Source organism: Octopus bimaculoides, chromosome 27 (genome assembly GCF_046866305.1).
Source record: "Octopus bimaculoides isolate indiv1 chromosome 27, ASM4686630v1, whole genome shotgun sequence".
Classification (NCBI taxonomy): Eukaryota; Metazoa; Mollusca; class Cephalopoda; order Octopoda; family Octopodidae; genus Octopus; species Octopus bimaculoides.
In genome coordinates this window covers 22,138,893-22,164,170 of record NC_142954.1, presented here as the reverse complement: position 1 = coordinate 22,164,170, position 25,278 = coordinate 22,138,893, and the positions used below count along the sequence as shown (strand labels likewise).

The 25,278-nt window shown below is 37.0% G+C and overlaps 1 protein-coding gene across 1 annotated transcript; it reads left to right on the top strand.

Moving 5' to 3' along the window:
- Window positions 1-1,119: 1,119 nt before the first annotated feature.
- On the top strand, window positions 1,120-24,687 carry LOC106883955 (uncharacterized). The gene is made up of 10 exons (XM_089343403.1): window positions 1,120-1,196; window positions 3,758-3,895; window positions 5,770-5,907; window positions 7,753-7,869; window positions 11,641-11,754; window positions 12,678-12,788; window positions 13,364-13,474; window positions 16,696-16,812; window positions 19,147-19,248; window positions 24,528-24,687. The coding sequence occupies exons 1-10, from the start codon at window positions 1,145-1,147 to the stop codon at window positions 24,566-24,568; spliced, it is 1,041 nt and encodes a 346-aa protein (XP_089199529.1). The 5' UTR covers window positions 1,120-1,144; the 3' UTR covers window positions 24,569-24,687.
- Window positions 24,688-25,278: the final 591 nt, after the last annotated feature.

Below are 25,278 nucleotides of genomic sequence, written 5' to 3'. Positions count from 1 at the left end.
ATGCAGGTATATATATATATATATATATATATATATATATATATATATATATATATACATACCTACAGAGAGATGGGGAGACATTACACATTATTAATTGAACACGTTATTTAATTGAACCTTTGAACCGCAATTAAATGGAGTTGCATGAAACGATCGTACTGCTTTACCTCTGGATATCCTTGTTGCTTATTTTGATTTTAATCACCTTACTTTGAAATTGTATGGATAATAGCGTACTAAATTCTGGGGCCTAAACTTAAGTACCATATTCACCTGAATCTAAACTTTTGCTGAACTCATCCATATATGTATATATGTATATATATATATATATATATATATATATATATATATATATATATATATATATATATATATATATATATATATATATGTATGTATGTATATATATGTGTGTGTATATATATATATATATATATATATATATATGTATATATATATATATATATATATATATATATATATATATATTCATATACATATATCTATATATTTATACCTATAGTACACATACGCACACACATACACACACAAACCAGTAAATATTTATGCCTGTCCATGACTGCTTTAGTATGTTATTTACTGAATAAAAAATTATAATCCGATCGATAAATGGCCGAATAAAAAGAATACCAACTAAAATTGAAACGGTGGTTTATTTTTTCATAAGAATTTTTTATTGCTAGGGTAATCATAAAATAACAAATGTAACAATGATCCTCAACAACAAAGAAAATATGATAAGATATTTTCTCGTATTGTTGAAAATAGCTTTGGTCGTCAACTTGCATAGACAGATGAAAGAATGTACGGAAAGCCAGAGATCGGTCAAACAGTTAATAATAAAGGTAGAGGTACTGGTAGTAATAGGACAAGGCTACAGTGGTCAAAGAGACTGGAATTTCAAGGACGATGTGAAAGAGAACAAGCACAAAAACAAATACAATAAAAACTATTAACAATAATAGTAATTGTAACAACAACAGCAACAACAATGTATTGTTTGAAAGATGTTAAACCTATCTATAACCTTAATCCTGGCTTTATAAAAGTTAAATGAATCTCACTATAAAAGGGAGTCTCTTTCCTGTGTTGTCAGCCACAAGAAAACTACGAGAACATGCTGAAGTATCTCTCTATCGTCTGCTTCTTTACTGCAGCCATCTTGACAGGTTATTTCTCTATTTCTTTTTCCTGCATTCAATTTTATCATCCACAGGAGTTTCATTTTAATAACTGAAACATTAGCATTTCAGATTTATCTCTCAGTCGATGAATTCTGTGAATTCTAAATAGGTAAATAGGTAAATGATATAGTTGACGAGTGTGTTTGACATTGTTGCAAAATTGATATCATGTTCTCTTGTAGGTCATCTGACGTAAAAAGAAAACTAATTGAGCGTAATTATTCTTTAAAGGTTTATACATAGTAATCGCACTGAGGCCTCTGAATTAATAGCATCCCACTTAGTGACACCTTGGGCATGTATCATGTACTATAGTTGAAATTTGCAGAAAAACAAAAGACGAAGACAGGTGTATGAACAAGCAAGTGTATTAGTTTGACGCTCAGGAAAAATGAAAAAGTCTTTTATGCTTCAAGCCTTCGTTCTTCAACAGAAAGGAATGAGGGGAATAAACAGAGAGAGAATTAAAAAAAAAAAAAACTTGTAGAGTTCAGCGGCCCAAAATGGCTGCTATAGCCTCAGGCCAACCAAAGCCTTGTAAGTGGATTTGATAGACGGAAACTGAAGGAAACCCGTCGTATATATATATATATATATATATATATATATATATATATATATATATATATATATATATATATATATATATTTATATATATATATAATATATATATATATGTATATATCTATGTGTGCATGTCTGTATTTATCCTTCTATAACCACTTGACAACCGGTGTTGGTGTGTTTACCTCTCCATAAACTAGCGGTTCGGAAAAAGAGAGCGATAGAATAAATATTAGGCTTTAAAAAATAAGTCGTGGGGTTGTTTTGTTCGTCTGAAATCCTTCAAGTAGTTGCTCCAGCGTGACTGCAGTCAAATGACTGAAATAAAGAAAAGAACAAGAGAAAAAAATAAATGTTTTCAGAATGAGGGATATTTATCTGTTAATATCCATACGTAAAGCAAAACGATCAAATGGCAAAATTCTTAGCCTACTGGGCAAGATGCTTAGCGGCATTTCATCTATCTCTCCGTACTGAGTTCAAATGCTGCCGAAATTGTCGTTGCCTTTCGTCTTTTCGGGGTCGATAAAATAAGTATTAGTCAACCACCGATGTCGACTTAGCCCCTTCCCCCAAATTTGCTGGCCTTGGTGCCAAAATTTAAAACAAATATTTTCTCCCCGCCTGTTTGAAATCATTATTATTGCCTCATCATTTTATATTGTTCCATTATATTTAGGAGTTAAAATTGGTCAGCATTGTTGTTGAAGTCGATAGAGTTTGGAATATAGCCAGGTGATAGGTACTTTTTCTTCAATAAAATTTTCCTCAACTTTGACCCGAGTAACGTAAATGCAGGAGAACTAACTATTTAGCCAAAAATAAAGCATGTCTTCGGCATTCGACGATCTGGGGCAAAAACTTTGAGAGGATTCATCGCTCTGTGATATGGTAACCGATGCAAGAGCTTGGAGTAAATGAATAACGCATAATTCAGTAAAACACACAAATACTCATGAATGATTGTCTTTGTGTTTTTAGAAAGAAAATGGCTTAGATGAGTGACTGAACTTCACTGTTCTGTGTTCTCTTCATGCCAGATCCAACCTTACCATTTATTCTCTTTGGTTTTTACCAAGACAAACAGCAGCAAAACCTTGGCTTGGGTCTGTAATGTCAATCACCCTAAAATCTCTTTTTATTCATAGTCAAAAGAAATAACATTTATTATGTAGGTTGTGGGATGTTAACATGTTGAAATATTCCTGGATATTGAGGATAGGGGGCTAGTCAATAACTACCATGGCTCAACTGGTACTTATTTTACCAACCCCAAAAGAATGGAAAGCACAGTCGACCTCAGTGGCATTTGAACTCAGAACATTAAGACAGCATTTTGCCTGGCATACTAACAATTCTGCCAGAATGCTGCCTTAATTATGTTGAAATATTCATAAGAGAAAGCATTAAGCTCAACAATGTTTGTTTAAAACACGAAACATTTTTAATATATTGTTATGGAAGGATTCTGACCACCCCCAAGTGACTTAAAATGGACTGGTAGCAGATGTACAGGAACAATAAACACTAAGAACACACAGAAAATAGATTTTCTGGAATGTTCAAAAGGATTCCAAAAAGTTAGTAGTAGTTTCTCTTACTTAGGTAACCTAATTAGCAGTAGAGAAGAATATTCAGAAATTATAATTGGTAGGGTAGGAACCGGGTGGAGAAAGTTGAGTGATAAAAGATCTCGATTTGTTGACAATATGGTTGGGAAGCAAGCTTCTTAGTACAATACCCTAAACATTATTCTCTTCCTTTCTCACTCATACATTTTTTTCATAACTTCCTTGAACTTTCTTTCCGATGTAGACATAATCTCAAACACAAGTACACACACACACACACACAGACACACAGACACACACACACACACACACACACAAGAATACGCCGCCAGATATAGATATGCTACAGATTCTTCAATCAAATGTAATAACTATTCCAGTGTTTGACATTTTTAAAAATATATTTTCAGGTGATTGTTTCAATGTAACCTGTGAGTTCAACGGGATGCCACACGAAATCGGAGAGGTATTTCAAATTCCCTGTTACAGATGTGAATGTACGTTGAATGGAACATCATGTAAAAACACATGTAACTCTGAAAATGAAGGTATTTAAACTCACATATTATTTTCAGAAAGATATTATTAGTTACACCCATTAATGTAAGGAGGAGAGAATGGTTGTATGGATGTGGTCAGTTTTTTTTTTGATTAAAATTCCGGATGTTGTGAATGAATACAAAAGAATTTTAAAAAGCAAGACCTTGAAATGTAATTATAATTTTTACTGGAAAAAAATCAAAAACAACATCTGGTTTTCCAATTAAAAACCTAAAACCTTGACCACATGAATACAAAAAAATTCCTTTCCTTCCCCACCCAAAAGGTCACAAAAAAGGTAAAAACAACATGTTGAATCCAAATTAAACAGGTTTGACCACACTGATACAAAAACCTCGCCTTCTTTACCTCCCCCTCCCTCTCAAATTTTTCCCTTCCTCCACAAGCCCCTATCTCTTCACTATCTCTTACTCTTTCCTCCTCTCTCACACTTGTTCCTCTCTTTCTTTCCCCTTCTCCCTCCCTCCTCTCTCTCTAAAATCTTTGCTTTCTCGGCCAAGTGGCCTTTGCATTGTTCACTTTCATTGAGGTATGCTCCAAGCTGTTCCTAATGCTCTGCCATTTAATTCTGTATTGCATTTACTCTTCCTCTAAACGCCATATGTAGTTGGCCAAAGACAACGCTTCACTTCACTGGAATCTCAATAGAGGAGTTGTGGTTATGTAGTAAGAGTTCTTATTTTCCCAACGTTAACTTTGATTTCATTCTTTGTAGTGGATAAAATAGAGTACCACTCTAGGGATGGTAAACCATGGTTTTGAGTGAAAACCCTTTCATTCAAAACTGCTGGATTTGATCTAAAATTAGAAGGCATTATTAACATCATCACCACCACCACCACCACCACCACCACCATCTTCTTCATCATCATCATCATCATCATTATTATTGCCTTTGCACGCTGGAGATGTACTACAGTGTCAGATGTTCACTACCAGTGAACTAAGGTAACACCTCTCATTTTTCGAGCACCTTCCGGAGTATTCGAGCGGTTCCAAGCAGTGCTGTTTTCTGCAAGTGCTCTACCCTTATTGCAGCCCCTATTTCTTCGCTTTGAACGTTTAGTCAAACAAATTGATTCCAGCATCTAGTTTTCTTTAAGCCTGCTACTTATTGTATCGAATCTTTGTTTGTCAAACCGTTAATTTACGGTAATGTAAGCAAACCAGTCGTCCAGCAGTTGTGTGGGACAATCATAAACTCGCTCCCTCACTCACTCACTCACTCACGCATATATAAGTACGCTACTGGCTTCTTTCAGTTTCCGCCTACCATCAGGGCTAGCCCTAGGGTTCGTGGGGCCCCGGACAAGCTAAACGTTGGTATATACGAGCTGATGGTCATGGAAATTTCCCTGTCTTTGTCACACTCTCCTTGGCGCCCCCTAGCACATGGCGCCCCGGGCGACTGCCCAAGTTGCCGGTACCATGAGCCGGCCCTGCCTACAAAATCTATTCACAAGCCTGTGGTCGGTTGGGGCTATAGCAAAAGACATTTGCTCAGGAGCTAGGCATTGGGGCACAACACAAGACCACATGGTTGGGAAGCAAGCTTCTTAGTACAATACCCTAAACATTATTCTCTTCCTTTCTCACTCATACATTTTTTTCATAACTTCCTTGAACTTTCTTTCCGATGTAGACATAATCTCAAACACAAGTACACACACACACACAGACACACACACACACACACACACACACACACACACACACACACACACACACACACACACACACACACACACACACACACACACACACACAAGAATACGCCGCCAGATATAGATATGCTACAGATTCTTCAATCAAATGTAATAACTATTCCAGTGTTTGACATTTAAAAAATATATATTTTCAGATAACTATTCCAATACAACCTGCGAGTTCAGAGGGCTGATATTCAAAATGAGAGACACCCTTCAACTTCCCTGTTACAGATGTGAATGTACGTTGAATGGAACATCATGTGAATACACATGTAACTCTGAAAATGAAGGTATTTAAACTCACATATTATTTTCAGAAAGATATTATTAGTTACACCCATTAATGTAAGGAGGAGAGAATGGTTGTATGGATGTGGTCAGTTTTTTTTTGATTAAAATTCCGGATGTTGTGAATGAATACAAAAGAATTTTAAAAAGCAAGACCTTGAAATGTAATTATAATTTTTACTGGAAAAAATCAAAAACAACATCTGGTTTTCCAGTTAAAAACCTAAAACCTTGACCACATGAATACAAAAAAATTCCTTTCCTTCCCCACCCAAAAGGTCACAAAAAAGGTAAAAACAACATGTTGAATCCAAATTAAACAGGTTTGACCACACTGATACAAAAGCCACGCCTTCTTTACCCCCCTTCCCTCTCAACTTTTCCCTTCCTCCACAAGCCCCTATCTCTTCACTATCTCTTACTCTTTCCTCCTCTCTCACACTTGTTCCTCTCTTTCTTTTTCCCTCTCCCTCCCTCCTCTCTCTCTAAAATATCACCAGTTTCAATTTTATATAAAAAGTGAAGCACACTTACTATAAACAACTTTATTTGATAAATCCGATAATGGAAGAAAGCGCTAAACATGTAAATAAACATATATATAATTATCCAACATTCTTGTTGTTCCCAATATATATATATATATATATATATATATATATATATATATATATATATATATATATATGTGTGTGTGTGTGTGTGTGTGTGTGTGTGTGTATGTGTGTGTGTGTGTATATATGTATATATATGTGTATATGTATATATATATATATATATATATATATATATATATATATATATATATATACATATATATATATATACACATACACACACACACAGAGACACACACAGACACACACACACACACACACACACACATATATATCATATATATATATATATATATATATATATATATATATATATATATATATATATATATATGTATATATATATATAAATGGATGTATGTATTTTTCCCTTGTTTACAATTAACACGGGAAAAAATAAATAAACAATTACCAGGGCAGCAAAAAATCACACAAGTAATAAGGACATAACACCCTATTTGTAAAGGTAGAAACTCCGGGTTGATGTGAAATATTTAACTCCATTTATATATATATATATATATATATATATATATATATATATATATATATATATATATATATATAATATAAATATATGCATATATCCATACATACATGTACATACTTACATCTATATGTATACATACATGCATATATGGTTACAGGACATAAAAAAAAAACGTTAAACACAATGAGAAACGAAAACAGAAAACGAACTTTTTTCAAACAACGAAAGAACAAACAAACAGAGAAACGAGACATGCAACATAAGGAGTATACCCCCTCGTCAGTTGTTCCTGTTCCATCTACTCCGCGTTTCGAAGGCAAGGTCAATACGCGACTTTGTTGGAACAGTCCTTCCCGCAAAGCAAATTAAATAAAATTTGGAATTTTTTGCGAAGGGTGAAAGTTTTAACAAGAACAGGACAGTGAGAACAAGACAGTAAAAACAAACGGTGAGGGCTGTTGAGCGAAGACGATAGAAAAATTATGATGAACGCTAGGTATACGTGCCTTGAGAGAAGAGACAGAAAAAACACGTCTTTTCTTTAGGAAGGCATATTTTGGGCGATTTAAGAATTATAAATGAATGATATTATATTACCTGTGATGTTTTGTCTTACTATAACTATTGATCCTTGAATATCTTCACGTTCACTAACGTCTTTTATTAATCTCAACGATACAGTTGTACCAACTATTAATTCTTGATCTATCTAATCTATATGTTACTTTCATATTATTCAGCTGGAAATTGTACCTATAACGGTGTTTTGTACAAAGTTGGAGACAAGTTTATAGACGACAATTCTTGGAATTGTGAATGCAAAAGGGGAGACCTTGTTCAATGCTTTTTGAATTCGGGTATGTTTTCTTTTTTATTAAATCTGTAGGATCTTTGCTTTCTCGGCCAAGTGGCCTTTGCATTGTCCACTTTCATTGAGGTATGCTCCAAGCTGTTCCTAATGCTCTGCCATTTAATTCTGTATTGCATTTACTCTTCCTCTAAACGCCATATATAGTTGGCCAAAGACAACGCTTCACTTCACTGGAATCTCAATAGAGGAGTTGTGGTTATGTAGTCAGAGTTCTTATTTTCCCAACGTTAACTTTGATTTCATTTTTTGTAGTGGATAAAATAGAGTACCACTCTAGGGATGGTAAACCATGGTTTTGAGTGAAAACCCTTTCATTCAAAACTGCTGGATTTGATCTAAAATTAGAAGGCATTATCCTCATCATCATCATCATCATCATCATCATCATCATCATCATCATTATTATTATTATTATTATTCAGTAGTTTTATTTTTATAACGTGCTTTCACTTCACTACCGAGCGCAGCTCTGTGTGCCTTGGGTATGAGCTATGGTTTGCTGCGATGCTGTTATGGTTACTGTATTGAAAGTGTTTTCCGTAGGATGTGTGCAGTCCCCAGTAGTGCAATTTTCTGTATGTTATATATATTTGTAAGTCCTGGTGTTTTTGTTATGTATTTGTCTGAATATTTTTTTTATTATACCTAAGGCACCTACTATGATAGGAATTGTTTCTGTTTTTAGATTCCACATTCGAGTTACCTCTATTTCCAGGTCTTTGTATTTTGAAAGTTTCTCCATTTCTTTTAGGGAAACGTTGTCATCTGCTGGTATTGATACATCAATTAGAAAGCATTTTTTTTTTCCTTCATGATGTTTGTCAACTATATCTGGTCTATTGGCCTTAATTTCTCTATCTGTGTGTATTGGCATATCCCAGAGTATGGTTGCTTTCTCCCCTCTGTGACCTTTTCTGGTGTGTGTTTTATACCATTTTTTCTGTTGTTATTCCATAGTGTTGGCATAGCTTCCAGTGTATATAGGTCCCAGCTCTGTCGTGTCTGTGAATATATTCCTTCTTAGCCAGGACTGGGCAGCCAGAGATAATAGAATTTATTGTTTCTTGTCCATCGCCACATATTCTGCAGTTACTTGTTATGTTTCTTTTCATTATATGTTTTTGATAATTTCTGGTGGGGAGGCTTTGGTCTTGTTCAGCAATTAAAAATCCTTCAGTCTCTGCTTTGAGTCCTGAGCTTCTCAACCATTGCTGGGATTTTTCTCTGTCTATTTCTTTTGCATTTAGTTTAGCCCAATATTTACCATGTAGGGGCTTTTCTTGCCATGGTTTTATCATGGTCCGTTGCTGTTCTAGTTTTAGTTTGGATTTCATTTGTTTTATAGCTTTTCTTCTTCTTCTTCTTCTTCTTCTTCTTCCTCTTCTTCTTCTTCTTCTTCTTCTTCTTCTTCTTCTTCTTCTTCTTCTTCTTCTTCTTCTTCTTCTTCTTCTTCTTCTTCTTCTTCTTCTTCTTCTTCTTCTTCTTCTTTGTTAGGTAGTATGTTTTCTTGTTTGTATTTGTCAGCTTCCTTAAATACTGAAAACAGTTTTTTGTTTTGCTCGTGTTTCGGGGCCATTTGTATTAGTTTTCCTTGCTTCTGGAGTAGGTATTTTTGCAGTCCTATGGTGGTTATTTTATAATAGTTTTCCAGCTGTATAAGACCCCTACCACCTTCTGTACGTTGTATATATAGCCTTTCTATGTCAGATTTTGGGTGGTGATTCCTAGATCCTGTCATTATTTTTCTTGTTTTCCTGTCTATTTTAGATAGTTCGTTTAGTGTCCAGTTAAGGATATTGTAGCTGTAACTTATAACTGGGACAGCTAAATTGTTAATGCCTATTATCTTGTTTTTAGCATTGAGCTCTGTTTTTAGTATTGATCTAACTCGTCTATAGTACTCTTTCTTTATTTTTTCTTTCATTTGTGTGTGTTGTATCCTATCTAGTTCATCGATTCTCCTCCTCCTCCTCCTCCTCCTCCTCCTCCTCCTCCTCCTCCTCCTCCTCCTCCTCCTCCTCCTCCTTCTTCTTCTTCTTCTTCTTCTTCTTCTTCTTCTTCTTCTTCTTCTTCTTCTTCTTCTTCTTCTTCTTCTTCTTCATATTATTATTATTGCCTTTGCACGCTGGAGCTGTACTACAGTGTCAGATGTTCCCTACCAGTGAACTAAGGTAACACCCCTTATTTTTCGAGCACCTTCCGGAGTATTCGAGCAGTTCCAAGCAGTGCTGTTTTCTGCAAGTGCTCCACCCTTATTGCAGCCCCTATTTCTTCTACGTAATTCTCGAAATTTTTGTTCACTGTTCCCAGGGCTCCGACAATTATTGGTACAACTGCTACCTTTTTCATCGACCACAACTGCTTAACTTCCCAAGATAACCTGTCATATCTATCGACTTTTCTTTCTTCATTATCGCATACCTTGTCAGCTGAAAACGAGAGGATGAAAGATTGCAAAGATAAAGCACTATACAAGAAATTGAAAACGAATGAAACTGAAAATAGGTGGGTAAAGAAAAGAATGCATGGACAATTTCATAGGGATGTTGAAGACAAGACACAGAGAAAAAAGATCGCTGTGGATGACTAAAAGTATCTAAAACCGTTAACGGAGACTCTAATCTGTGCTGCCCAAGAGCAAGCGCTAAGAACAAACTACGTAAAATACAGAAAAGACAACACATCAGAAAGTGATAAGTGTAGAATCTGTGAACAAAACGGTGAAACCGTATGGCATGTTACCAGACAATGTACGCCACTAACTCAGAAGGAATATAAGAGACGCCACGACAATATAGCCAGGCTTGTCCACTGGACACTTTGCAACAAGTATGGACTTGACAGAGAAAAAAATTGGTACAACCAAAAACCTGAGGGCATTGTCGAAAATAGAAATGCAAAGATCCTATGGGATTTTATGATACAGTGCGACCATGAGATTGAGAATAGGAAGCCAGACATAGTCTTAATTGAGAGAACTGAGTTGGGCTTCATCTTTACCATAAATGGTTGACTTTTTGATGGCGGCTTTTGAATACATACCCAGCTTTTGCTTTCCTCAGAATAAGTGTCAGTGGTATCAAGCACAGTACAAAGATCAGTGGGGACAGGTAGTCCATTTGGAAGATGCCCCTCCTAATTTCTACTGTCCTTAAACTTCTTCCGTATGCTGTCAGGTCCGTCCTTTAATTCGCCATACTTTTTCCACGCAATCGCTCAACATTCGATGCAATACCAAATAGATTCACACATTTCATAATCCAAGAATGTGGGATCATATCGTGCGCCTTACGATAGTCGATCCATGACATGGTTAAGTTACTTTTCCTCCTCCTATTATTATTATTATTATTATTATTATTATTATTATTATTATTATTATTATTAATATTATTATTATTAGTTGTTAATTTAGCTACGTCTAAAGACTCAATACTTTGGGCAATATTAGAAGTTGTGGAAGAATGACATTATATTACCTGTGATGTTTTAGACTATGACTGTTGTCACTGCCGTGTTATATGGTGGATTATACCAAGTAATATACATAGATCTATTCGTCTTTACTCGACCCTGTAGATTATATATCACAGTTCCTCTTTCATGCAACTATGGGCTAAAGCTTTGTTATAATAAATTGAATGATCCTTAAATATCTGCACGTTCAATTACGCCTTAGATTAATCTTAACAATACATTTGTATCAGCTACTTATTTCTGATCTGTCTAATTTATAAATTATTTTCACATTATTCAGAGATGAGCTGTGAAGTTTTGGAAGAAAAGTTGGGAAAGATCCATGATCTCAGTAATCCACTTTGGCATTGCGACTGCTACTCGAACCTAACTTATAACTGCATTTCTCCTCCACGTAAGTTTATTTATTAAATCTGTATTTCTTATATAAACGAAGCCATGATTATTTTGTTCTGTGTGGCATAACTGATTTATAATCACTGCTACCCAGTTTTATCAATTGCTATTTATATATGGGCTTCTGCACATTTTCCATCTACCAAAGTCGACTCTACAAACTTTGGACGACTCAGATTTTGATCTTCTTACTGTTGTTGTGCACCATATTTTTGATAGTCCACTCCGTCACCTGATGATCTTTCTCGATGACCCTCATTAATTTCCTAGGATCATCATAGATAATAATTTGAACACGTATGATGAATTGTGGTGTCCTTTTTGAGTTCCAACATTTAGAATGCTTTTTTTCTCTTGATAGAATTAAAACATTCTTGCCAGAAGTGTTCCAATTTCATACGAATTATATGTTTCTTGAGTAACGAAAAATGTTTTTGGCTATAACCGTTAAGACACCTGTATTGCATGGTAATATAGGTGGGTCTATTCCTCTTAACCCGACGCTTGTTGATAATATATATCACAATTCCTCCTTCAAACTACTATGAGCTAATGCTTTGTTATATTAAGTTGAATGATCCTGAGCTATCTGCATGTTCACTAACATCTTAGAATAATATCAACAAGCTATTTGCATTACCTACAAATGTCTGATTTCTCTAAATTATATTAATTTCAATATTATTCAACTGAGAAAGCGGTGAGCTGGCAGAATTGTGAGCACACTGGGCAAAATGCTTATCGGCATTTCATCCGTCTTTACGTTCTAAGTTCAAATTCCGCCAAGTTCGACTTGGCCTTTCATCCTTTCGGGGTCGCTAAAATAAGAACCAGTTGAGTACTGGGGTTGATGGAATCAACTATACCCTGTCCTCCGAACTTACTGGACTTACACCAAAATTTCAAATCAATATTTTTCAGCTGGGAAATGTGTTCTTGACAGAACTGTCTTCGAGGCTGGAAAAGTGATTGAAAACGACGGTCTCCTATGTAAGTGCGTAAGCACAGGAAATATTATATGCCGTGTACCGCGTAAGTTTGTTTATTAAATCTGTATTTCGTATATAAACGAAGTTATGATTATTCTGTTCTGTGTGACATAATAGATTCTTTATCACTGCTACGGAGTTTTATTAATTGCTATTTATATATGGGCGTCTACACGTTCTTCGTCTGCCAAAATCGACACTCAGAACTTTGGTCGACTCGAATTTTAACCTTTCCGTGCGTGCCCCATCTATTCAGGGCTTAACAACTGTCTCCAGCACCTCAGCGTATCCAGCAGCGTTAATTCTATGATGCTACAGAAAGATGTGAGGCAGCATATATAACCTTGGTTATTCATCACACATAAAGCCATTACAATTTCTGATTTCACTAAACTAAATAAATTATTCAGCAGAGAAAGCGGCGAGCTGATAGAATCGTTAGCTGGTAGAATCGTCTTTGCATTTTGAGTTAAATTTTCCGCCAAGGTCGACTTAGTCTTCCATCCTATCGGAGTGACTAAAATTTTAACCAGTTGAGCACTTGGGTCGATGTAATCGACTAGACCCCATCCCGAACTTACTGGACTTACATCAGAATTTGAAATTAATATTTTTCAGCTAAGACGTGTCAATACTTTAACGGTAAGTTCGCGGTCGGAACAGTTATTGAAGACAGAGGTTATATTTGCGAGTGCACTGATTCAGGAGCTTTTACTTGCCATCTTCGACGTAAGTTTGTTTATTAAACCTGTTTTTCTTATATACGAAGTGTAGTCAAAACGTATGCGACCTTTGGCCAAAAAACAAGTAATATTTAAAAACTCACCATTTTGATTTAGTCTCTCTTTCAAAGTATTCGCCTTGAGAGTCTTCACACTTCTGCCAGCGTTCCTGCCACTGCTGGAAACATTTCTGGGAATCACTTTTTGGGATTCTGTAGAGCTGTGCCTTAGAATTTTGCTTCGTGTCCTCTGTTGTCTCAAATCTTCTCCCTTTGAGTGTATTTTTTTTTTGAGCTTTGGGAATAGCCAAAAGTCTCACGGAGCTAAGTCTGGGGAGCAGGACGCCTGACGAACAAGTGGTGTGTTTTGCTTCACTAGGAATGCTTGGACGACGTGGGCGGAATGGGCGGGTGCGTTGTCATAGTGGATTTGCCAGTTCTTTGCTGCCGACAGGTCGGGTCATTTTCTCCGCATAGTTTCACGAAGGTGATGAAGAAACTTTGCAATCATTTCGTCGTTTCTTCTCGTCGATGTTCTACCACAACGAGGCTCACTGTCCACTGAGGTGTGGCCATTTTTGAACCGGTTGTACCACTCCTTTATTTGTGTTTTCCCCCTAGTATCATATCCAAAGGCCTTCTGAATCTTCTCGAGAGTCTGGTTTTGCGTATCACCAAGTTTTTGCCAGAATTTGATACAGCATCTTTGCTCAATGTGCTCGGTTATCTTGACTCAAAAAGTAAAATCGCATAGCATATTCTTCACGTCTGTACTCAACTCGTCACTATGGGCGAATAGCACAACCTACACATACGAGACTTTTTGCGCATGCTCAGGAAGGACGTGGCCACCTAATACCCATGTGGATTTTGCTCACGCATTATTATTTTATGCAAAAAAAAAAATCAAGGTTGGATACTTCTTGACTACACCTTGTAAACGAAGTTGTGATTATCCTATTCTGTGTAGTATAACAGATTCGTTGTCACTAATACAGAACTTTATCAATTCCCATTTATATACGAGTGTCAACCCATTCCCCCATCTGTCAAAATCGACACTCAAAACTTTAGTTATCTCAAATTTTGTCCTTTCCGTGCATGCTTCATCCAGCCAGGGCTTAATAATTGTCTTCAACATCTCCACGTATTCATCAGCATTGATTCTATGATACTGCAGTAAGGCGTGAGGCAGCATATATGACCTTTCTTATTCACCACACATAAAGCCGTTGCAATTCCTGGAAACACAGTGTACATTACTCTGTGCACATCAGAAGGACCTGTAATTAACCGTCTGGCATTTCACCTGTTACACCTTTGTCTTGGTTGAAGTTTTAATCTTCAGGGAAGAATGTTTGTGAGCGTGTTTTAAACTTTTTATGCAGTTGCTTCACAGAGATCGAAAGTTTTTCCTTCCTCATTGCAAACATGAATTGGTCTCTCTTCTGTGCATTCGACGTGTATTGAATGTCCTGCACCTCAATTCTGATAGTCTACACTCTGATACCTGACGATCTTTCGTAATGGCCTTCATTGATTTCCTGTGATCAATGGACACAATTCGTGATTTCTGGTGTAATTATAGTGTTTGAACAGTTAGAATGTTGTTTCTCTTCATATAAGCAAAACATTCTCATCAGAGACTTGCAATTCCATCCGAACTGAGCAAAAAAATAGTCTTGCAAAATTATTGAATGTCCTGCACCTCAATTCTGATAGTCTACACTCTGATACCTGACGATCTTTCGTAATGGCCTTCATTGATTTCCTGTGATCAAGGGACACAATTCGTGATTTCTGGTGTAATTATAGTGTTTGAACAGTTAGAATGTTGTTTCTCTTCATATAAGCAAAACATTCTCATCAGAGACTTGCAATTCCATCCGAACTGAGCAAAAAAATAGTCTTGCAAAATTATGAAGGTGGTTACTTATAAACCGCAGTGTTCTACGCACATGGCAACAATGACTGCATATATTTTCATTTCTTGTGTCAGTGTTTTATCCTACATAATTGATCTGAGCGAAATCGAAGCCTTTTAATAGGTTTGAAGAAAGTAATAAATTATTTTGAAACACCTCGCTTATGCTAAACATAAATATACACATGATTGCATACATACATAACGATATATGCACGCATGCATACACAAACACGCATGCGTGCACATATTTATAACTATATGCATACATGTACACACATGTATGTGTATGGATATACATACAAACATACATTATGACTACAAACCCGTGTTTGAGTATTGCCATCTTCTACTCGAAATTCCCACAAATGCGAAGGTTGCAACCAACCATTTTTGTGCTAGGTCTGAGTTTTTCTTTTTCGAGCGATACCTGTGCGATACCTGGCTTTTTTTGTTTATAGTCGGAAAACGATTTACACAAATCCAATCCCATTCTCTGAACACGGGCAACATAAAGTGGAAAAGATCTAGTCTACGTCATTGGATAACATGTAACCCAGTACAAGCTGCATCGGCGACTAAACTGGCAACCCCATCAAGCTGGCTTGATGAGGCCGGGGTGGGGGTGGGGGCTGATTGTTGGACACCCTGCAGGATGAAAAATAAGACCGGTCAAAGGGCGGAAGAACATAAATATACATACAGTCATACATACATACATACATACATGCATACATACATACATACATACATACATACATACATACATACAGACATATATATACATGCATGCATACATACATATATACATACATACATTCATACATACATACATAATATATATATATATATATATATATATATATATATATATATATATATATATATATATATATATATATATATAATAATTTTTCCAGAGGATGTAGCAACCGTTACCAATATAGCATAAGAACTTACATTTTGAATATGAAAATTTAAAAGTTTAAAAACCTTATAATATATATATATATATATATATATATATATACATACACACACACAGAAACATACACACAAATTTACAGTCTGCAAACACATTTCTAAACGTAGACATGTATACAAAATAATTTTAATATACCACAATTCCTCCTTCAAACCTGTATGAGCCAATGATTTGTTATAATAGGTTGAAAGATCCTTAAATATAATAATCCTTAAATATCTCCACGTTCACTAACATCTTTGATTAACCTTAACAATACATTGGTATCAGCTACTAATTTCTGATCTATCTAATCTATATATTATTTTGATATTATTCAGCTGAAGTATGTGTGCATAAAAATGCTTTGTACACGGTCGGAGCATTAGTGAGTAAAGATTCGTTTTCGGAATGCCGATGCTTTCCAAACGGAGTTATATCATGCTGCGCGAAATATAGTAAGTTTGTTTATTAAATCTGTATTTCTTATATAAACGAAGCTATGATTATTCTTTTCCATGTGACATAACGGATTCATCATCGTTGTTATACAACTTTATTAACTGCTATTTATATATGGACTTCTGCACATTCTCCGTCTATGAAAATCAACAAATATAACTTTGGTCAACTGGAGTCACTTGAAGAATATATTTGTTGAAGCTAGCGAGCAAGACCATCGAACAGAATCATGTGGTGGAAAGTGAAATTCTTACCCAAATGTCCATGTCTACACACACACACACACACACACACAGACACACACACACACACACACACACACACACACACACACACACACACACACACACACACACACACACACACACACACACACACACACACACGCACACACACTTTACTTTTTCCTTTTCTAGTTTCAGCTCGGGAGCTGAAGCCATGCTTTAGCACTGCCGTTTGCTTTGATACACTTTCACTAAACCTCCTCTGATGTGTGGCATTTGGTGAATGAGGGAGTTTGACGTTGTTACCTTCATCTGCGTTTCTTGCCTCGAGGTAGGTTCACCCGGAACTCTTGACTGGAGGAGATACAGTCTAGTTTTGAAGACGCCTACCTCCTCCCCATGTAGGTCTCTCAGGCTTTCTGGGAGGATATTGAAGAGCCGTGAACCCTTGATACTGCTGTGGGTTCCCAGAAACTTCTGTTGCAGTATCTGGTCCTGTATCCTGATGGCAATAGGGTTTTTAGTACTAAGCAGTGGCGACCCGTTTGACTGTTAATGCAACTGACAGTGCTAAATTCTGGTGCAAGTTCTAGGATTTTCCAGTTGTATATCACTGCATATCTTTCCTTCGTTCGTTCTAAGGAGTAGAGCCTTAACTTTTTCAATCTCTCCCAGTGGCTGACATGTCACCTTGAGATGATTTTTTTTGTGTAGCTTCGCTGGTATGCATCGAGTTCCGTCGTTATTTTTAAACTGTGTGGCGACCACAGTTGGAAGCAGTAATCCAATCGACTGAGGATCAATGTCCTCCTGATGTCTATCACAGTTAATTGTTCTCTCTTTCTGGAAAATCGATTGTCTGCGTTTAATTGCCAACATAGAAAAATGCTTATAGAAAGATGCTTTATTACTCGAGTCATTGGCCAGGTTGTGCACGCCTTTTGATTCAGAGATTGCAGTCTCTCTTGGTCCAGTGTATCCTGTCTGCTTTTCATTGGGCTTCACGAATTGATAGCGCAGGGCTTGGAATTTTCCAACCTTAAACTGCATTTTATTTTCCTTAGCACACTTGTATATTGCGTTCAACTTCCGTTTCAGATGCACAACGTCTCCAAGGTTCTGTATCCTCTGAGAGACTTTTGTATCATCTGTGCTGCTAGCAAGAGTGGCTATCTGAGGACAGCTGATATGTTGAGTATTGAGGCAATGGTGCACAAGCACCGGTTACGTTGGACTGGACACCTTATTAGAATGAAGGATAGCAGGATTCCTAAGCAGATGATATATGGGGAACTTGTGAATGGAACGAGACCCTAGCAGAAACCAAGGCTGCGATTTAAGGACTGTGTCAAGTCCTCAGTAAAGGCCTGTGATATGCAGGACACTGACTGGGAGAACAATGTCTGTCATCGCCAAAGATGGAGGAAGCAGGTTAAGGAGGGGATCGACACTTTTGAGAGAGCACGTATTCAGCATGAATGGGGAAAGCTTGGTCTGCAATGTTCGCAGTCGTGTATGATTGTCAAGAGCTGGGCTCATTAGCCACCAACGGAGCCGCAAATGCAAAATATAAGTTAGTCCTAGAGCGCACAATGTTCCTGAAGGTCAGCAATGGTTTTCCTTGGTCACGAGTGGACGGCCAAGATGTATGTATGCATGCATGTATGTATGTATGTATGGATGGATGGATGGCTGGTTGGCTGGCTGGCTGGCTGGCTGGCTGGCTGGCTGGCTGGATGGATGGAGAGAGGGATGGATAAAGATTTCGGTTCGCAACTATGTCCATTTGTGTTCAATCGCAATTAATGGCTTGGAGACTGTAATGTTGCTTGTCGTGTATATCATTTTTGTTTCATATATATTTTAACTGATTGGTTACACTTCTTCCTGTGACTATAATTTGCTAATTTATGTCTATAGCCACTACTCTCTATTTATGTCTCAACCTTGGTAAACTATTTGGGTGATCCCTTACACAGTTGTGATTTAGAATTCCCATGTCACTGCAGCAATTAGACGCTTTACTGCTTCTAAATATAACATTGTGCATCAACTGGTATTTTCTAATCTATCAAATCTAAATGTGTCACTTTGCTTCGGTTATAGAATGTATCATGGACGGAATACAATACGGTGTCGGAATCACAATTGAGAAGCCTCATATGACTTGCCTCTGTCAGGAATATGGACTTGTGTGCACTCCTAGAAGTAAGTTCTTTTTAGCTTTGTATTTTGTAAATCTATATTTCTTATAGCAAAGAAGCTCTAGTTATCCTTTTCTGTGAGATATTTTAGATTCGTTATTATTGTGACTCAGTTTTATCACGTACCACTTTTATATGGGTTTTTACTTATTCTCTATCTCTCAAAATACCAAAATCAAGGAAAATGTTCGGTCATTTGAGCCAAACGGAGGATATACTTGTCTAAGTTGTTGTACAAAATGGTTGAACATAAAACCTCGTGGTACAAAGTGAGGTCCTTGCCTTTCATCAAATAGGCAACCATACCTGTTTGAGTTCGATCAACAGCAGGGTGATTGGACAGAAGGTTCTCCAATATAAAATGGACCACGTTTTAAAGACAATATTGAGCAGTTTGTGGATAATTACTTGCTATTTCTGGCAGGTTCAGTGGCCACGACGACGTGTACGTATTCACTCATTATGCGTTCAGTGTAATATGCATTTTGCATCATATCAGGCACAGGAATGGCAGCATGGTTAAGAAACTCGCTTTGCAACCGCGCGTTTTCCGGTTCAGTCCCACTGCGCGGCATCTTAGGAAAGCGTCTTCTACAATAGCAATGGATCGACTGATGCCTTGCGAGTGAGGTAGGTGGAAACTGAAAGAAACCCGCTATGTGTTTGTGTGTGCGCGTGCGTGTTTGTGTGCGCGCGCGTGTTTGTGTGTGCGCGTGCGTGTTTGTGTGTGCGCGTGCGTGTTTGTGTGTTGTTCCAGCCCCACCGCTCGTAAAACGGTGCTGGTCTTTTTTTACGTAGCCGCAACTTAGCTTCTCTGCAAAAGAAACGATAGATTAAGTACTAAGTTTTTGGAGCAGACAATGGTAATCTGAATTTCAGAGGAATCAATTGAGAGGATCGCTCCCTATTTTTTTTTGTTCGTGAATTCTCTCCCTATATATATATATGTTTATAAAAAAGAAGTTTGAAAACGCCAATATATAAAAAATGAATTTTAATTTATAATTTTCTCAGAGATATTTAACATGTTTCGGTTCTTGAAAAAACGAACCTTATCAAAAATACATATTTTAAAAAATGTAATTAAAAGAAAAGTTCATAATTGTTCCTTTCTGGTGTCAACATATATATATGTATATATATGTATTTCAAATTTTTGTCACAAGGGCAGCTTTGGGGGGCAGGTGGCGATGAGTCGATTACATCGACCCCAGTGTTCAACTGGTACTTTTTTATCGACTCCGAAAGGATGAAAGGCAAAGTCGGCCTCGGCAGAATTTGAACTCAGAACGTAGCAACAGGCGAAATGCTTAGTAGCATTTCGTCCGACGTGCTAACGATTCTTCCCGCTCGCCACCTTGATGATGATGATAATGATAATAATAATAATAATAATAATAATAATAATAATAATAATAAGCACCAATTATCATAAAATACATAGAGCACTCAATGAACAAATGGCAGACAGTGCTACAGCTCCAAACAAAAGAGGGACTTGTGAAAACGAAAGCCATCCCCATTAGAAGAGGAATATTCCAGGGAGACACGCTCTCTCCACTCCTGTTCTGCCTGGCACTCACACCTTTAACAGAATTGCTAAATAGAACTGGATGCAGTTACAAATGCTATGGAAAAACAGTCAGCCACCTTCTATATATGGATGACCTAAAATTATATGCAAAAAACGACAAAGAGCTAGAAACACTACTACAGACAGTACACGGCTTTACCAAGGAAATAGAAATGAAATTCGGATTAGAAAAATGTGCCAAAGCAACCCTGAAAAGAGGAAAATTAGTTAAAAGTAGCAATATAACACTAGATAGAGCCAATGAAATAAGAGAACTAGACGAAAGCCAACCATATAAGTATTTAGGAGTCAATGAACTAGATAGGATACAACATACACAAATGAAAGAAAAAATAAAGAAAGAGTACTATAGACGAGTTAGATCAATACTAAAAACAGAGCTCAATGCTAAAAACAAGATAATGGGTATCAACACTTTAGCTGTCCCAGTTATAAGCTACAGCTACAACATCCTTAACTGGACACTAAACGAACTATGTAAAATAGACAGGAAAACAAGAAAAATAATGACAGGATATAGGATGCACCACCCAAAATCTGACATAGAAAGGCTATATATACAACGCACAGAAGGTGGCAGGGGTCTTATACAGCTAGAAAACTATTATAAAATAACCACCATAGGACTGCAAAAATACCTACTCCAGAAGCAAGGGAAACTAATACAAATAGCCACAAAACACGAGCAAAACAAAAAACTGTTTTCAGTATTTAAGGAAGCTGACAAATACAAACAAGAAATCAATCTACCTAACAAATACGAAGAAGAAGAAGAAGAAACAACAAAAGCTATAAAACAAATGAAATCCAAACTAAAACTAGAACAGCAACGGACCATGATAAAACGATGGCAAGAAAAGCCCCTACATGGTAAATACTGGGCTAAACTAAATGCGAAAGAAATAGACAGAGAAAAATCCCAGCAATGGCTGAGAAGCTCAGGACTCAAAGCAGAGACTGAAGGATTTTTAATTGCTGCACAAGACCAAAGCCTCCCCACCAGAAATTATCAAAAACACATAATGAAAAGAAATATAACAAGTAACTGTAGAATATGTGGAGATCGACAAGAAACAATAAATCATATTATCTCTGGCTGCCCAGTCCTGGCTAAGAAGGAATATATTCACAGACACGACAGAGCTGGGACCTATATACACTGGAAGCTATGCCAACATTATGGAATAACAACAGAAAAAAGATGGTATAAACACACGCCAGAAAAGGTCACAGAAAACGAGAAAGCAACCATACTCTGGGATATGCCAATACACACAGATAGAGAAATTAAGGCAAATAGACCAGATATAGTTGTCAAAGATCATGAAGAAAAAAAATGCTTTCTAATTGATGTATCAATACCAGCAGATGACAACGTTTCTCTAAAAGAAATAAAAAAAACTTTCAAAATACAAAGACCTGGAAATAGAGATAACTCGAATGTGGAATCTAAAAACAGAAACAATTCCTATCATAGTAGGTGCCTTAGGTATAATAAAAAAATATTCAGACAAATACATAACAAAAATAGCAGGATTTACAAATATATATAACATACAGAAAATTGCACTACTGGGTACTGCACACATTCTACGCAAAACACTTTCAATACAGTAAACATAAGAGCACCACAGCAAACCACAGCACATACCCAAGGCGCACAGAGCTGCGCTCGGTAGTGAAGTGAAAGCACGTTATAAAAATAAAACTACTGAATAATAATAATAATAATAATGATAATAATAATAATAATAATAATAATAATAATAATAATAATAATAATAATAATCATAATAATAATAATCTCAACGCTTCTAAAAGAAAACTTCGTTCGTTTGTTTGTTTACGCTTATCGTAATTTGAATTTAACATATGATAGCATCTCATAAAGCCAGATTTCTATACATCTTAAATTTGCAGAGGAATCTGGAGTGGGGGAACTTTAGCTTAATCGGTCAAAGCATCGTGACGCGTAATCACGGAGATGTGAGTTCGAGTCCCACAGCTAACCACCTACACTTTTTTCTGCAAAATAGGGGTAGTTTATCCTGTTCAGGCTATATTATTAGCATTATCCTGCGATTGAGAATTTAAATATCACTTCTTTAACTTTCTAAGACATCTCAACGCTTCTAAAACCAAACTTCGTTTGTTTGTTTGTTTTATGTTTATCGTAATTTGAATTTAATAATAATAATAATAATAATAATTATTATTATTATTACTATTATTATAAGCTTAAAGCTTATAAGAGATCACCGTGTACAATCTAAAGAAAATAGGCTAATATTGGGGTATATAAACCCTTGACAGAAAAAAATATATTAGACTATTTTCTTTAGTCAATATACGCTGATCGCTTATACACATGTGTGTGTATGTGTGGTGTGTGTGTGTGTGTGCGTATGCAATGACTCTGCTTGGAAATATTCACTGTATATTCGAGAGATTGAAACCACGATGTCCCGATTGTGAGCGCAACACACTAAACACTAGACCATACGTCCTCGGCAGTGGCTCTTATGGCTTCTGTTCTTAACTGATTGGAAGTGTTATCATGTACATTGTTTTGTCTTCGTATAAAAAGATGGGCTACAGCAAATATTCTGCTCAGCGCCACTGATGGAGATTTATTTATAAATCAGTTCTCACTTATTCCATGTCCATTTATTGTTAATTTCCTAAAAACCGTCCATTTTTCTGGATTCCTGTTGTTGTTGGCACTCCGTCGCTTACGACGTCGAGGGTTCCAGTTGATCCGATCAACGGAACAGCCCGCTCGTGAAATTAACGTGCAAGTGGCTGAGCACTCCACAGACGCGTGTATCCTTAACGCAATTCTCGGGGAGATTCAGCGTGACACAGTGTGACAAGGCTGGCCCTTTTGAATTACAGGCACAACAGAAACAGGAAGTAGTGTGAGAGAAAGTTGAGGTGAAAGAGTACAGCAGGGTTCGCCACCATCCCCTGCCGGAGCCTCGTGGAGCTTTAGGTGTTTTCGCTCAATAAACACTCACAACACCCGGTCTTGGAATCGAAACCGCGATCCTATGACCGCGAGTCCGCTGCCCTAACCACTGGGCCATTGCGCCTCCACTCTGGATTCTTGTATGTAATGACATTAGTATGAGATGGACCTCACCCACAACATATCTTAATAAGAAAAAGATCACAGACCCATTCCTGAGCCGATCCCATAACATTTGATTTCCTGGGAGAAGACTTCCTTTGAATTTACAAAGAAATGTAGCACTCGTGGTTGTGTGGTAAGAAGCTTGCTTCCCAAACACATGGTTCCGGATTCAGTCCCACTGCATGGCACTTCAAGCAAATGTCTTCAACTATAGCCACGACCTGACCAAAGCCCTGTGAATGGATTTGGCAGGCGGAAACTGAAAGAAGCTCGTCGTATATGTGTGTGTGCATGTCTGTTTGTCCCTCCTCCATCATCGCTTGACAACCGATGATAGTGTGTTTACATCCCCGTAACTTAGCTGTTCGACATAGAGACCGATAAGTCCTTGTGTCGATTTGTTCGACTGAAGGCGGTGCTCCAGCATGGCCGCAGTCAAATGACTGAGACAAGTAAAAGAATAAAAGAATAGTGTTACGACCTTAGACTTCTGTTTTGCATTTTCTACGTTGATTTTGATTTTCTTTTCTTGTATTTTCACGTCCTGATTACGAAGAGTATATGCCCAATATTGAGACGACCAGGATACTGTCGTAATGGAATGAATGCGGCCTGGTTAACAAAAAGTAATATTTCTTGGAGAAGGCAACAGGTCACAAGTATATTTGTAAACCATATCTTCTGCTTTTATGATAAATAAAACGTGTGCGAACTTAGTTACTTGTTGTTTATTCTGATTAAGGAGGCGCAATGGCCCAGTGGTTAGGGCAGCGGACTCGCGGTCATAGGATCGTGGCTTCGATTCCCAGACCGGGCGTTGTGAGTGTTTATTGAGCGAAAACACCTAAAGCTCCACAAGGCTCCGGCAGGGGATGGTGGCGAACCCTGCTGTACTCTTCCACCACAACTTTCTCTCACTCTTACTTCCTGTTTCTGTTGTACCTGTAATTCAAAGGGTCAGCCTTGTCACACTGTGTCACGCTGAATATCCCCGAGAACTACGTTAAGGGTACACGTGTCTGTGGAGTGCTCAGCCACTTGCACGTTAATTTCACGAGCAGGCTATTCCGTTGATCGGATCAACTGGAACCCTCGACGTCGTAAGCGACGGACACTCCGTCCGTCGCTTACGACAATTTTGATTAATTTGATAACGTTATGATAATAATTATTAATGTAGGCAAACGACTACATATTTCAGAAAATATAGTAGGATGTCCAGACAGTTTTCTTCCTGCTTTTCTCGAATTTGCCTCTGCTTTTAAACAATAGTTATGGTATTTCGTAAGAGGACTTTGGGACGGCGA